This window comes from Oncorhynchus mykiss, chromosome 18, assembly GCF_057628025.1.
Source record: "Oncorhynchus mykiss isolate SJ-2025 chromosome 18, ASM5762802v1, whole genome shotgun sequence".
NCBI classification, from domain to species: Eukaryota; Metazoa; Chordata; class Actinopteri; order Salmoniformes; family Salmonidae; genus Oncorhynchus; species Oncorhynchus mykiss.
Window position 1 is genome coordinate 13,980,001 of NC_143039.1, and position 15,961 is coordinate 13,995,961.

Below are 15,961 nucleotides of genomic sequence, written 5' to 3' on the forward strand. Positions count from 1 at the left end.
ACAATGCAAAACGTTATGTTTGGCGTAAAAGCAACACACCATCCCCACTGTCAAACATGGTGGTGGCAGCATCATGGTTTGGGCCTGCTTTTCTTCAGCAGGGACAGGGAAGATGGTTAAAATTGATGGGAAGATGGATGGAGCCAAATACAGGACCATTCTGGAAGAAAACCTGATGGAGTCTGCAAAAGACCTGAGACTGGGACGGAGATTTGTCTTCCAACAAGACAATGATCCAAAACATAAAGCAAAATCTACAATGGAATGGTTCAAAAATAAACATATCCAGGTGTTAGAATGGCCAAGTCAAAGTCCAGACCTGAATCCAATCGAGAATCTGTGGAAAGAACTGAAAACTGCTGTTCACAAATGCTCTCCATCCAACCTCACTGAGCTCGAGCTGTTTTGCAAGGAGGAATGGGAAAAAATGTCAGTCTCTCGATGTGCAAAACTGATAGAGACATACCCCAAGCGACTTACAGCTGTAATCGCAGCAAAAGGTGGCGCTACAAAGTATTAACTTAAGGGGGCTGAATAATTTTGCACGGCCAATTTTTCAGTTTTTGATTTGTTAAAAAAGTTTGAAATATCCAATAAATGTCGTTCCACTTCATGATTGTGTCCCACTTGTTGTTGATTCTTCACAAAAAAATACAGTTTTATATCTTTATGTTTGAAGCCTGAAATGTGTCAAAAGGTCGCAAAGTTCAAGGGGGCCGAATACTTTCGCAAGGCACTGTTGCTAGCTACCATAACCTGCATTGTATATGAAGTGTGATTAGCTCATCCGTATGGACAAAATTTACTTTTTTTTGTTGGTCTCCCCACGTGGGGGTTTGAGCTCTCCGATTGGCTCAAAGTGAAGAAGCCACTGATTGGGATTCTACAAGTAGACTCGGTAGATTTGTCGCTGCCGGGTCGGCACGCAGCAGGTTTGTATTTTGTTGTAGCAAGAGACGGAACGGCCTCCCACTGTGGTGACTTCCTACCGGCAGTCTGTTGCCACTGATCTTCTCAGTGGGTTGATGCTTTACATGGAACGGCCTCCCACTGTGGTGACTTCCTACCGGCAGTCTGTTGCCACTGATCTTCTCAGTGGGTTGATGCTTTACAAGGAACGGCCTCCCACTGTGGTGACTTCCTACCGGCAGTCTGTTGCCACTGATCTTCTCAGTGGGTTGATGCTTTACAAGGAACGGCTTTGACAACTGCCATTTTGTACTTTAGTTGTTCACATTACAGTGATAAATGAACATTAAAAAAACATTATTCAGTAGGAAAACGAGCATCATAACATTTAAATAAGCTTAATATGAAGAACAACATATTATAAATCTGTGATGTCATCTATCTCTTTGCTTGAGGAGCAGTAGAGAACCTGTGATGTCATCTGTCTCCTTACTTGAGGAGCAGTAGAGAACCTGTGATGTCATCGGTCTCCTTACTTGAGGAGCAGTAGAGAACCTGTGATGTCATCGGTCTCCTTACTTGAGGAGCAGTAGAGAACCTGTGATGTCATCGGTCTCCTTACTTGAGGAGCAGTAGAGAACCTGTGATGTCATCGGTCTCCTTACTTGAGGAGCAGTAGAGAACCTGTGATGTCATCGGTCTCTTTGCTTGAGGAGCAGTAGAGACCTTGTGCCATGTGATGTCTTACCTGGAAACACCTGTTTAGATCTGTCTTTTAAGTAAATCAGGTGTTGAATGAGCTGGAGGATCCTTGTCAGTGTATTTTGAATGAATATACTGAATTACATTTAAAGCGTATGAAATTCAGTACACTTTTAATGTGTGTTTCAGTGTAATAATAGTGAACATATAGTCTATTAAAAGACTGAAAAAAGTTTCAGTGTAATTATAGTGTGTGTATAGTATACTTCAGATATACTACACAAGTACATCTCGTATTTGAAGTATATTTAAGAATACTTTTTCCCTGCTTTGGTCTAAATGAGTGATGTCAGCAGGCTGAACAGTGATTACTAACACACCACTAACCTCCTCACAGAGGAACGCTGACCTCCTCACGGAGGAACGCTGACCTCCTCACGGAGGACCGCTGACCACCTCACAGAGGACCGCTGACCTCCTCACGGAGGAACGCTGACCTCCTCACAGAGGACCACTAACAACCTCACGGAGGACCACTAACCTCCTCACAGAGGACCGCTAACCTTCTCACGGAGGACCGCTGACCTCCTCACAGAGGACCACTGACCTCCTCACGGGGGATCACTAACCTCCTCACAGAGGACCACTAACCTCCTCACACACTGACCTCCTCACAGAGGATCACTAACCTCCTCACAGAGGACCACTAACCTCCTCACAGAGGACCGCTAACCTTCTCACGGAGGACCGCTGACCTCCTCACAGAGGACCACTAACCTCCTCACGGGGATCACTAACCTCCTCACAGAGGACCACTAACCTCCTCACAGAGGACCACTAACCTTCTCACGGAGGACCGCTGACCTCCTCACAGAGGACCACTGACCTCCTCACGGGGGATCACTAACCTCCTCACAGAGGACCACTAACCTCCTCACACACTGACCTCCTCACAGAGGATCACTAACCTCCTCACTTAGGACCACTAACCTCCTCACAGAGGACCGCTAACCTCCTCACGGAGGACCGCTGACCTCCTCACAGAGGACCACTGACCTCCTCACGGGGGATCACTAACCTCCTCACAGAGGACCGCTAACCTTCTCACGGAGGACCGCTGACCTCCTCACAGAGGACCACTGACCACCTCACGGGGGATCACTAACCTCCTCACAGAGGACCACTAACCTCCTCACACACTGACCTCCTCACAGAGGATCACTAACCTCCTCACAGAGGACCACTAACCTCCTCACACACTGACCTCCTCACAGAGGACCGCTAACCTCCTCACGGAGGAACGCAGACCTCTACACAGAGGACCGCTGACCTCCTCACAGAGGACCACTAACCTCCTCACAGAGGACCACTAACCTCCTCACACACTGACCTCCTCACAGAGGACCGCTAACCTCCTCACGGAGGAACGCAGACCTCCTCACAGAGGACCACTGACCTCCTCACGGGGATCACTAACCTCCTCACAGAGGACCACTAACCTCCTCACACACTGACCTCCTCACAGAGGACCGCTAACCTCCTCACGGAGGAACGCAGACCTCCTCACAGAGGACCACTGACCTCCTCACGGGGATCACTAACCTCCTCACAGAGGACCACTAACCTCCTCACACACTGACCTCCTCACAGAGGACCCCTGACCTCCTCACGGAGGACCCCTGACCTCCTCACGGAGGACCCCTGACCTCCTCACGGAGGACCGCTGACCTCCTCACGGAGGACCCCTGACCACCTCACGGAGGACCGCTGACGACCTCACAGAGGACCCCTGACCTCTCAGAGGACCACTAACCTATTCCTATTCTCTTTCCTTATGTTAAGTGTGTGTTAGTCATTCTGTGTGTGTGTGTTCCTATTCTCTTTCCTTATGTTCAGTGTGTGTTAGTCATGCTGTGTGTGTGTGTGTTCCTATTCTCTTTCCTTATGTTAGTGTGTGTTAGTCATTCTGTGTGTGTGTGTGTGTTCCTATTCTCTTTCATTATGTTAAGTGTGTGTTAGTCATTCTGTGTGTGTGTGTGTGTGTTCCTATTCTCTTTCCTTATGTTAGTGTGTGTTAGTCATTCTGTGTGTGTGTGTGTGTGTTCCTATTCTCTTTCATTATGTTAAGTGTGTGTTAGTCATGCTGTGTGTGTGTGTTAGTCATGCTGTGTGTGTGTGTGTGTGTGTGTGTTAGTCATGCTGTGTGTGTGTGTGTGTGTGTGTGTGTGTGTGTGTGTGTGTGTGTTAGTCATGCTGTGTGTGTGTGTTCCTATTCTCTTTCATTATGTTAAGTGTGTGTTAGTCATGCTGTGTGTGTGTGTTAGTCATGCTGTGTGTGTGTGTGTGTGTGTTAGTCATGCTGTGTGTGTGTGTGTGTGTTAGTCATGCTGTGTGTGTGTGTTAGTCATGCTGTGTGTGTGTGTTAGTCATGCTGTTTGTGTGTGTGTTAGTCATGCTGTGTGTGTGTGTTAGTCATGCTGTGTGTGTGTGTGTTCCTATTCTCTTTCCTTATGTTAGTGTGTGTTAGTCATTCTGTGTGTGTGTGTGTTCCTATTCTCTTTCCTTATGTTAGTGTGTGTTAGTCATGCTGTGTGTGTGTGTGTTCCTATTCTCTTTCATTATGTTAAGTGTGTGTTAGTCATGCTGTGTGTGTGTGTTAGTCATGCTGTGTGTGTGTGTGTGTGTGTGTGTGTGTGTGTGTTAGTCATGCTGTGTGTGTGTGTGTGTGTGTGTGTGTGTGTGTTAGTCATGCTGTGTGTGTGTGTGTGTTAGTCATGCTGTGTGTGTGTGTTAGTCATGCTGTGTGTGTGTTAGTCATGCTGTGTGTGTGTTAGTCATGCTGTGTGTGTGTGTGTGTGTGTGTGTGTTAGTCATGCTGTGTGTGTGTGTGTGTGTGTTAGTCATGCTGTGTGTGTGTTAGTCATGCTGTGTGTGTGTGTGTGTGTGTGTTAGTCATGCTGTGTGTGTGTGTGTGTTAGTCATGCTGTGTGTGTGTGTGTGTGTGTGTTAGTCATGCTGTGTGTGTGTGTTAGTCATGCTGTGTGTGTGTGTGTGTGTGTGTTAGTCATGCTGTGTGTGTGTGCTGGTGGGAGGTTAAAGTGGTCATGTGATGTGTCCCTTGGTGGGCAGCAGTATCTCTCAGAGACTAACAGCAACACAATCCCTACTCAATGACTCAATTCAATTCAAGGGCTTTATTGGCATGGGAAACATGTGTTAACATTGCCAAAGCAAGTGAGGTAGATAATATATAAAGTGAATATATAAAGTGAAATAAACAATAAAAATTAACAGTAAACATTACACATACAGAGGTTTCAAAACAATAAAGACATTACAAATGTCATATTACATATATACAGTGTTTTAACAATGTACAAATAGTTAAAGGACACAAGATAAAATAAATAAGCATAAATATGGGTTGTATTTACAATGGTGTTTGTTCTTCACTGGTTGCCCTTTTCTTGTGGTAACAGGTCACACATCTTGCTGCTGTGATGTCACACTGTGGTATTTCACCCAGTAGATATGGGAGTTTATCAAAATTGGATTTGTTTTCGAATTCTTTGTGGATCTGTGTAATCTGTAATCTCTCTCTCTCTCTCTCTCTTTCTGTGTGTCTCTCTCTCTCTCTTTCTGTGTGTCTCTCTCTCTCTCTCTCTTTCTGTGTGTCTCTCTCTCTCTCTCTCTCTCTCTCTTCTCTCCTCTCTCTCTCTCTCTCTCTCTCTCTCAGGACCCTGTGTATGGTAAAGGAAAGTTGGCTGAGATACAAGGCCTTATTCTGGGTATGCTGGAGACCTTCAACTATGAACAGGTGACTAACTGTGTGTGTGTCTGTTGTTAACTTACAGAAGGGTGTGTGTGTGTCTCCTTAACTTACAGAAGGGTGTGTGTGTGAGAGAGACGACTGAAGCTAAACCCTAGTGGGGCTTGGTGTTAATTGCAAAGTGTGTTTCCAGACGCCTCTCTACTCACACTCAGTGTTGATTAGTCTGTATCCTGCTCAGACAAGGTGTCTTTGTGTGTGTCTTTGTGTGTGTCTTTGTGTGTGTCTTTGTGTGTGTCTTTGTGTGTGCGTGTGCGTCAGACTCTCTGTTGATAGTGTGTGTCCTGCCCAGATGGAACTGGATTAATTAACACTTGTTAAGGCTCCAGATTCATCAGCCTCTCTCTCCCATGTCAGATTATTTAGTGTAGTGTGTGTGTGTAGGTAGTGTGTGTGTGTAGGTAGTGTGTGTGTAGGTAGGGTTTGTGTGTGTGTGTGTGTGTGTTGGTAGTGTGTGTCTGTGTGTTGGTAGTGTGTGTGTAGGTAGTGTGTGTGTCTGTACTCCGGTGCAGTGCAGTGTCTCCTGGAGCCAAGCTGTAGCTCAGTCTTAGCACACATCTACACTACCGTTCAACAGTTTGGTGTCACTTAGAAATGTCCTTGTTTTTGAAAGAAAAGCACTTATTTTTTTGTCCATTAAAATAACATAAATTGATCAGAAATACAGTGTAGACATTGTTAATGTTGTAAATGACTATTGTAGCTGGAAACAGCAGATTTTTTATGGAATATCTACATAGGCGTACAGAGGCCCATTATCAGCAACCATCACTCCTGTGTTCCAATGGCACGTTGTGTTAGCTAATCCAAGTTTATCATTTTAAAACGCTAATTGTCATTAGAAAACCCCTTTGCAATTATGTTAGCACAGCTGAAAACAGTTGTCCTGATTAAAGAAGCAATACAACTGGCCTTTAGACTAGTAGAGTATCTGGAGCATCAGCATTTGTGGGTTCGATTACAGGTTCAAACTGGCAGAGTAGCAAAGAAAAAGCCATATCTCAGACTGGCCAATAAAAAGCCATATCTCAGACTGGCCAATAAAAAGCCATGTCTCAGACTGGCCAATAAAAAGCCATATCTCAGACTGGCCAATAAAAAGCCATGTCTCAGACTGGCCAATAAAAAGCCATATCTCAGACTGGCCAATAAAAAGCCATATCTCAGACTGGCCAATAAAAAGCCATATCTCAGACTGGCCAATAAAAAGCCATGTCTCAGACTGGCCAATAAAAAGCCATATCTCAGACTGGCCAATAAAAAGCCATGTCTCAGACTGGCCAATAAAAAGCCATATCTCAGACTGGCCAATAAAAAGCCATATCTCAGACTGGCCAATAAAAAGCCATATCTCAGACTGGCCAATAAAAAGCCATGTCTCAGACTGGCCAATAAAAAGCCATATCTCAGACTGGCCAATAAAAAGCCATATCTCAGACTGGCCAATAAAAAGCCATATCTCAGACTGGCCAATAAAAAGCCATGTCTCAGACTGGCCAATAAAAAGCCATGTCTCAGACTGGCCAATAAAAAGCCATGTCTCAGACTGGCCAATAAAAAGCCATGTCTCAGACTGGCCAATAAAAAGCCATGTCTTAGACTGGCCAATAAAAAGCCATGTCTCAGACTGGCCAATAAAAAGCCATGTCTCAGACTGGCCAATAAAAAGCCATGTCTCAGACTGGCCAATAAAAAGCCATGTCTCAGACTGGCCAATAAAAAGCCATGTCTTAGACTGGCCAATAAAAAGCCATATCTCAGACTGGCCAATAAAAAGCCATGTCTCAGACTGGCCAATAAAAAGCCATGTCTCAGACTGGCCAATAAAAAGCCATGTCTCAGACTGGCCAATAAAAAGCCATGTCTCAGACTGGCCAATAAAAAGCCTTGTCTCAGACTGGCCAATAAAAAGCCATATCTCAGACTGGCCAATAAAAAGCCATGTCTCAGACTGGCCAATAAAAAGCCATGTCTTAGACTGGCCAATAAAAAGCCATATCTCAGACTGGCCAATAAAAAGCCATGTCTCAGACTGGCCAATAAAAAGCCATGTCTCAGACTGGCCAATAAAAAGCCATGTCTCAGACTGGCCAATAAAAAGCCTCGTCTCAGACTGGCCAATAAAAAGCCATATCTCAGACTGGCCAATAAAAAGCCATGTCTCAGACTGGCCAATAAAAAGCCATGTCTTAGACTGGCCAATAAAAAGCCATATCTCAGACTGGCCAATAAAAAGCCATGTCTCAGACTGGCCAATAAAAAGCCATGTCTCAGACTGGCCAATAAAAAGCCATGTCTCAGACTGGCCAAAAAAAAGCCATGTCTCAGACTGGCCAAAAAAAAGCCATATCTCAGACTGGCCAATAAAAAGCCATGTCTCAGACTGGCCAATAAAAAGCCATGTCTCAGACTGGCCAATAAAAAGCCATGTCTCAGACTGGCCAATAAAAAGCCTCGTCTCAGACTGGCCAATAAAAAGCCATATCTCAGACTGGCCAATAAAAAGCCATGTCTCAGACTGGCCAATAAAAAGCCATGTCTTAGACTGGCCAATAAAAAGCCATGTCTCAGACTGGCCAATAAAAAGCCATGTCTCAGACTGGCCAATAAAAAGCCATGTCTCAGACTGGCCAATAAAAAGCCATGTCTCAGACTGGCCAATAAAAAGCCATGTCTTAGACTGGCCAATAAAAAGCCATATCTCAGACTGGCCAATAAAAAGCCATGTCTCAGACTGGCCTATAAAAAGCCATGTCTCAGACTGGCCAATAAAAAGCCATGTCTCAGACTGGCCAAAAAAAAGCCATGTCTCAGACTGGCCAAAAAAAAGCCATATCTTAGACTGGCCAATAAAAAGACAATATTATGATGGACAAAAGAACACAGACACTGGAGAGAGGAACTCTGCCTAGAATGGACCAAATATGTGCTTTTCTGTCAAACAAATTTCTGAGTGACCCCAAACCTTTGAATAGTAGTGTATATATGCACCAAGAGTGTGTAAGGCTGTCATCAAGGCAAAGGGTGGCTACTTTGAAGAATCTCAAATATAAAATATATTTAGATTTGTTTAACACTTTTTTGGTTACTACATGATTCCATATGTGTTATTCCATAGATTTGATGTCTTCACTATTATTCTACAATGTAGAAATAGTAAACATAAAGAAAAACCCTTGAATGAGTGGGTGTGTCCAACCTTTTGACTGGTACTGAACAGATGTACGGTTGTTCAGATACACACACACACACACACACACTCAATGCACCACACCCACAACTACACAGTCTGCCAGAGAGCTGATGAAATGGTGTGAAACAAGTAGCACACACACATGTTTCTCTCCAGCTCACTCAGGCAGAACTGGTTGAATTCACAGAGGGATGAAATGCCTGACTTTGCCTCTGAGGCTAAAGCTACTTTCCCCCCATATCTCTCCTCTTATTGTCCCATATGGCACCCTATTCCCTTTATAGTGCACTAGTGAAATGTAGTTCACTACAGTACATAGGGACAAGCGTTCCTTAGACCTCTTTCCTCTCCCTCCCCTCTTCTCTCTTTTCCTCTTTCCCTCCTCTCTCTCTCCTCTCCCTCCCCTCTTCTCTCTTTTCCTCTTTCCCTCCTCTCTCTCCTCTCTCTCTCCTCTCCCTCTCCTCTTCCCTCTTTTCCTTTCCCTCCTCTCTCTCCGCTCCCTCATCTTTTTCTCCTCTCTCCCTCATCTCTCTCCTCTCCTCGCTCCCTTCTCTTTCTCTCCTTCCTCTCTCTCTACTCTCCCTCCTCTCTCTCTACTCTCCCTCCTCTCTCTCTACTCTCCCTCCTCTCTCTCCTCTCTCTCCCTCCTCTCTCTCTCCTCTTCCCTCTTTTCCTCTTTCCCTCCTCTCTCTCTCCTCTCCCTCCCCTCTCCCCCTCTTTCCCTCCTCTCTCTCTCCGCTCCCTCATCTTTTTCTCCTCTCTCCCTCATCTCTCTCCTCTCTCCCTTCTCTTTCTCTCCTTCCTCTCTCTCTACTCTCTCTCCTCTCTCTCCTCTCTCTCTACTCTCCCTCCTCTCTCTACTCTCTCTACTCTCCCTCCTCTCTCTCCTCTCTCTACTCTCCCTCCTCTCTCTACTCTCCCTCCTCTCTGCTCTCCTCTGCTCTCCTCTCCCTTTTACTCTTTCCTCTTCTCCTTTTCCTCTCCTTTCTTCCTCTCCTCATTCTTTTCCGGTCCTCTCTCCTCTTTCCTCTCCTCTCCATCTTTTCCTATTTCCTCTCCTCCCTATTTTTCTCTCTCTCCTCCCTACTCCCTCCCCCCTTCCTTTCCTCCAGTCTTCTCTGACATGAAATGACAGGACAGTCCATAGGAGGATAAGTGAATAGCTCTCAGCTTCCCAAATGGCAGTGAAATAGAGCTGTGTGAAGTTGAGTGGTACTGTGTCCATGCCAGGCCTCCTCTCTCCCTCCCTGAGGCCTCCACTACTATTTAACATGCTGAGAGAGTAGAGGATGACTGGTGGGTTGTACAGTACTATTTAACATGAGAGACTAGAGGATGACTGGTGGGTTGTACAGTACTATTTAGCAAGAGAGACTAGAGAGGATGACTGGTGGGTTGTACAGTACTATTTAACATGAGAGACTAGAGAGGATGACTGGTGGGTTGTACAGTACTATTTAACATGAGAGACTAGAGAGGATGACTGGTGGGTTGTACAGTACTATTTAACATGAGAGACTAGAGAGGATGACTGGTGGGTTGTACAGTACTATTTAACATGAGAGACTAGAGAGGATGACTGGTGGGTTGTACAGTACTTTTTAACATGAGAGACTAGAGAGGATGACTGGTGGGTTGTACAGTACTATTTAACATGAGAGACTAGAGAGGATGACTGGTGGGTTGTACAGTACTATTTAACATGAGAGACTAGAGAGGATGACTGGTGGGTTGTACAGTACTATTTAACATGAGAGACTAGAGAGGATGACTGGTGGGTTGTACAGTACTATTTAACATGCTGAGAGACTAGAGGATGACTGGTGGGTTGTACAGTACTATTTAACATGAGAGACTAGAGAGGATGACTGGTGGGTTGTACAGTACTATTTAACATGAGAGACTAGAGAGGATGACTTGTGGGTTGTACAGTACTATTTAACATGCTGAGAGACTAGAGGATGACTGGTGGGTTGTACAGTACTATTTAACATGCTGAGAGACTAGAGAGGATGACTGGTGGGTTGTACAGTACTATTTAACATGAGAGACTAGAGAGGATGACTAGTGGGTTGTACAGTACTATTTAACATGAGAGACTAGAGAGGATGACTGGTGGGTTGTACAGTACTATTTAACATGAGAGACTAGAGAGGATGACTGGTGGGTTGTACAGTACTATTTAACATGCTGAGAGACTAGAGGATGACTGGTGGGTTGTACAGTACTATTTAACATGCTGAGAGACTAGAGAGGATGACTGGTGGGTTGTACAGTACTATTTAACATGAGACTAGAGAGGATGACTGGTGGGTTGTACAGTACTATTTAACATGAGAGACTAGAGAGGATGACTGGTGGGTTGTACAGTACTATTTAACATGAGACTAGAGAGGATGACTGGTGGGTTGTACAGTACTATTTAACATGATGAGACTAGAGGATGACTGGTGGGTTGTACAGTACTATTTAACATGAGACTAGAGAGGATGACTGGTGGGTTGTACAGTACTATTTAACATGCTGAGAGACTAGAGAGGATGACTGGTGGGTTGTACAGTACTATTTAACATGAGACTAGAGAGGATGACTGGTGGGTTGTACAGTACTATTTAACATGAGAGACTAGAGAGGATGACTGGTGGGTTGTACAGTACTATTTAACATGAGAGACTAGAGAGGATGACTGGTGGGTTGTACAGTACTATTTAACATGAGAGACTAGAGAGGATGACTGGTGGGTTGTACAGTACTATTTAACATGAGACTAGAGAGGATGACTGGTGGGTTGTACAGTACTATTTAACATGAGAGACTAGAGAGGATGACTGGTGGGTTGTACAGTACTATTTAACATGAGAGACTAGAGAGGATGACTGGTGGGTTGTACAGTACTATTTAACATGAGAGACTAGAGAGGATGACTGGTGGGTTGTACAGTACTATTTAACATGAGACTAGAGAGGATGACTGGTGGGTTGTACAGTACTATTTAACATGAGAGACTAGAGAGGATGACTGGTGGGTTGTACAGTACTATTTAACATGAGACTAGAGAGGATGACTGGTGGGTTGTACAGTACTATTTAACATGAGAGACTAGAGAGGATGACTGGTGGGTTGTACAGTACTATTTAACATGAGACTAGAGAGGATGACTGGTGGGTTGTACAGTACTATTTAACATGCTGAGAGACTAGAGAGGATGACTGGTGGGTTGTACAGTACTATTTAACATGAGAGACTAGAGAGGATGACTGGTGGGTTGTACAGTACTATTTAACATGAGAGACTAGAGAGGATGACTGGTGGGTTGTACAGTACTATTTAACATGAGAGACTAGAGAGGATGACTGATGGGTTGTACAGTACTATTTAACATGAGAGACTAGAGAGGATGACTGGTGGGTTGTACAGTACTATTTAACATGAGACTAGAGAGGATGACTGGTGGGTTGTACAGTACTATTTAACATGATGAGACTAGAGGATGACTGGTGGGTTGTACAGTACTATTTAACATGAGACTAGAGAGGATGACTGGTGGGTTGTACAGTACTATTTAACATGCTGAGAGACTAGAGAGGATGACTGGTGGGTTGTACAGTACTATTTAACATGAGACTAGAGAGGATGACTGGTGGGTTGTACAGTACTATTTAACATGAGAGACTAGAGAGGATGACTGGTGGGTTGTACAGTACTATTTAACATGAGAGACTAGAGAGGATGACTGGTGGGTTGTACAGTACTATTTAACATGAGAGACTAGAGAGGATGACTGGTGGGTTGTACAGTACTATTTAACATGAGACTAGAGAGGATGACTGGTGGGTTGTACAGTACTATTTAACATGAGAGACTAGAGAGGATGACTGGTGGGTTGTACAGTACTATTTAACATGAGAGACTAGAGAGGATGACTGGTGGGTTGTACAGTACTATTTAACATGAGAGACTAGAGAGGATGACTGGTGGGTTGTACAGTACTATTTAACATGAGACTAGAGAGGATGACTGGTGGGTTGTACAGTACTATTTAACATGAGAGACTAGAGAGGATGACTGGTGGGTTGTACAGTACTATTTAACATGAGACTAGAGAGGATGACTGGTGGGTTGTACAGTACTATTTAACATGAGAGACTAGAGAGGATGACTGGTGGGTTGTACAGTACTATTTAACATGAGACTAGAGAGGATGACTGGTGGGTTGTACAGTACTATTTAACATGCTGAGAGACTAGAGAGGATGACTGGTGGGTTGTACAGTACTATTTAACATGAGAGACTAGAGAGGATGACTGGTGGGTTGTACAGTACTATTTAACATGAGAGACTAGAGAGGATGACTGGTGGGTTGTACAGTACTATTTAACATGAGAGACTAGAGAGGATGACTGATGGGTTGTACAGTACTATTTAACATGAGAGACTAGAGAGGATGACTGGTGGGTTGTACAGTACTATTTAACATGAGAGACTAGAGAGGATGACTGGTGGGTTGTACAGTACTATTTAACATGCTGAGAGACTAGAGGATGACTGGTGGGTTGTACAGTACTATTTAACATGAGAGACTAGAGAGGATGACTGGTGGGTTGTACAGTACTATTTAACATGAGAGACTAGAGAGGATGACTGGTGGGTTGTACAGTACTATTTAACATGAGACTAGAGAGGATGACTGGTGGGTTGTACAGTACTATTTAACATGAGAGACTAGAGAGGATGACTGGTGGGTTGTACAGTACTATTTAACATGAGACTAGAGAGGATGACTGGTGGGTTGTACAGTACTATTTAACATGAGAGACTAGAGAGGATGACTGGTGGGTTGTACAGTACTATTTAACATGAGACTAGAGAGGATGACTGGTGGGTTGTACAGTACTATTTAACATGCTGAGAGACTAGAGAGGATGACTGGTGGGTTGTACAGTACTATTTAACATGAGAGACTAGAGAGGATGACTGGTGGGTTGTACAGTACTATTTAACATGAGAGACTAGAGAGGATGACTGGTGGGTTGTACAGTACTATTTAACATGAGAGACTAGAGAGGATGACTGATGGGTTGTACAGTACTATTTAACATGAGAGACTAGAGAGGATGACTGGTGGGTTGTACAGTACTATTTAACATGAGAGACTAGAGAGGATGACTGGTGGGTTGTACAGTACTATTTAACATGCTGAGAGACTAGAGGATGACTGGTGGGTTGTACAGTACTATTTAACATGAGAGACTAGAGAGGATGACTGGTGGGTTGTACAGTACTATTTAACATGAGAGACTAGAGAGGATGACTGGTGGGTTGTACAGTACTATTTAACATGAGACTAGAGAGGATGACTGGTGGGTTGTACAGTACTATTTAACATGAGAGACTAGAGAGGATGACTGGTGGGTTGTACAGTACTATTTAACATGAGACTAGAGAGGATGACCGGTGGGTTGTACAGTACTATTTAACATGAGAGACTAGAGGATGACTGGTGGGTTGTACAGTACTATTTAACATGAGAGACTAGAGAGGATGACTGGTGGGTTGTACAGTACTATTTAACATGAGAGACTAGAGAGGATGACTGGTGGGTTGTACAGTACTATTTAACATGAGAGACTAGAGAGGATGACTGGTGGGTTGTACAGTACTATTTAACATGAGAGACTAGAGGATGACTGGTGGGTTGTACAGTACTATTTAACATGAGAGACTAGAGGATGACTGGTGGGTTGTACAGTACTATTTAACATGAGAGACTAGAGAGGATGACTGGTGGGTTGTACAGTACTATTTAACATGAGAGACTAGAGGATGACTGGTGGGTTGTACAGTACTATTTAACATGAGAGACTAGAGAGGATGACTGGTGGGTTGTACAGTACTATTTAACATGCTGAGAGACTAGAGAGGATGACTGAGATTTTGTGTGAATGTTTGATTCTGTGAGAAATTATTTCCAGGGGAGGAGAACAGTAAATCTAGCTGGTCTCTTTCAAACATTTGTCCAGAGCACAAACTGATCTGGGACCAGGATACAGTAAATAAAATGGTTCTCTCCCGTCCCCCAGACGTTACTGGAGACGACCACCAGTCTGTTGAACCATGACCTCCACTGGTCCCTGTCTCACCTGCGAGCGGCGGTCAGCAGGGGGCTCCACCCCCGTCAGGACCACTGTAACATCTGCCTGCAGCAGTACAGGAGACGTCAGGACAGCCCAGATGACATCATCATATTCAGGTCATCACCGCAACACTCACATCCACGTGGGGTTCTCTACCACCGCTGTCATGACATCATCATATTCAGGTCATCACCGCAACACTCACATCCACGTGGGGTTCTCTACCACCGCTGTCATGACATCATCATATTCAGGTCATCACCGCAACACTCACATCCACGTGGGGTTCTCTACCACCGCTGTCATGACATCATCATATTCAGGTCGTCACCACAACACTCTCAGTACAATGTTCTGATAGAGGATGAAAGGTGTCAGATCTGTTTACAGTACGATGTTCTGATAGAGGATGAAAGGTGTCAGATCTGTTTACAGTACGATGTTCTGATAGAGGAGGAATGGTGTCAGATCTGTTTACAGTACAATGTTCTGATAGAGAATGAATGGTGTCAGATCTGTTTACAGTACAATGTTCTGATAGAGGATGAATGGTGTCAGATCTGTTTACAGTACAGTGTTCTGAACCTGTCACCTCACTGAACATTTCCCAGGCTGGTGCTGTAGTGGAGGCTCTACACACGGTAATGCTGTTAACACCTTGTGTGTGTGTGTGTGTGTGTGTGTGTGTGTGTGTGTGTGTGTGTGTGTAGCTGCGGCCACCTGTACCACTGCCAGTGTCTGCAGAGGAAGGGGAGTGGCCACGCGGAGCCCAGGTTGCTGCAGGTCTGGAGCTGCTACAAGTGTATCTCCTCACAGAGAGGGAGGGGCGGGGACAGGGTCACCACGGAGACCGGGAGGGGGCGAAGCACCTCCCTCGCACAGGTCAGTCAGTGACATCACACAGAATATGACCTCAGACCTGTTAATGGGGTTGGTTGGTTGGTTGTGTGTTATTTTATAGTAGCTGCTCGTGAGAGGGGAGAGACAGGCTATGTGCACACTGCCCACAAAATGAGGTGGAAACTGAGCTGCACTTCCTGACCTGCTGCCAAATCTATGACCATATTAGAGACACATATTTCCCTCAGATTACGCAGAGCCACAAAGAATTCGAAAACAAACCCAATTTTGGTAAAGTCAGAAGTTTTACATACAATCAATTAGTATTTGGTAGCATTGCCTTTAACTTGTTAT

At 44.5% G+C, this 15,961-nt stretch overlaps 1 protein-coding gene across 18 annotated transcripts in view; it reads left to right on the top strand.

Annotated features, from left to right (window-relative positions):
* vps8 (VPS8 subunit of CORVET complex) overlaps positions 1-15,961 on the top strand; it is a 109,308-nt gene that overhangs the window by 70,230 nt on the left and 23,117 nt on the right. For 9 of the 18 annotated variants that reach the window (XM_090207192.1, XM_090207195.1, XM_090207194.1 and 6 more), the window contains 3 exons: positions 5,348-5,428; positions 14,714-15,090; positions 15,478-15,649. In XM_090207192.1, coding sequence (XP_090063318.1) covers positions 5,348-5,428; positions 14,714-15,090; positions 15,478-15,649 — 630 coding nt within the window. The remainder of the gene's footprint in view (positions 1-5,347; positions 5,429-14,713; positions 15,091-15,477; positions 15,650-15,961) is intronic. The other 9 variants (XM_090207201.1, XM_090207206.1, XM_090207204.1 and 6 more) reach the window with 1 other exon arrangement.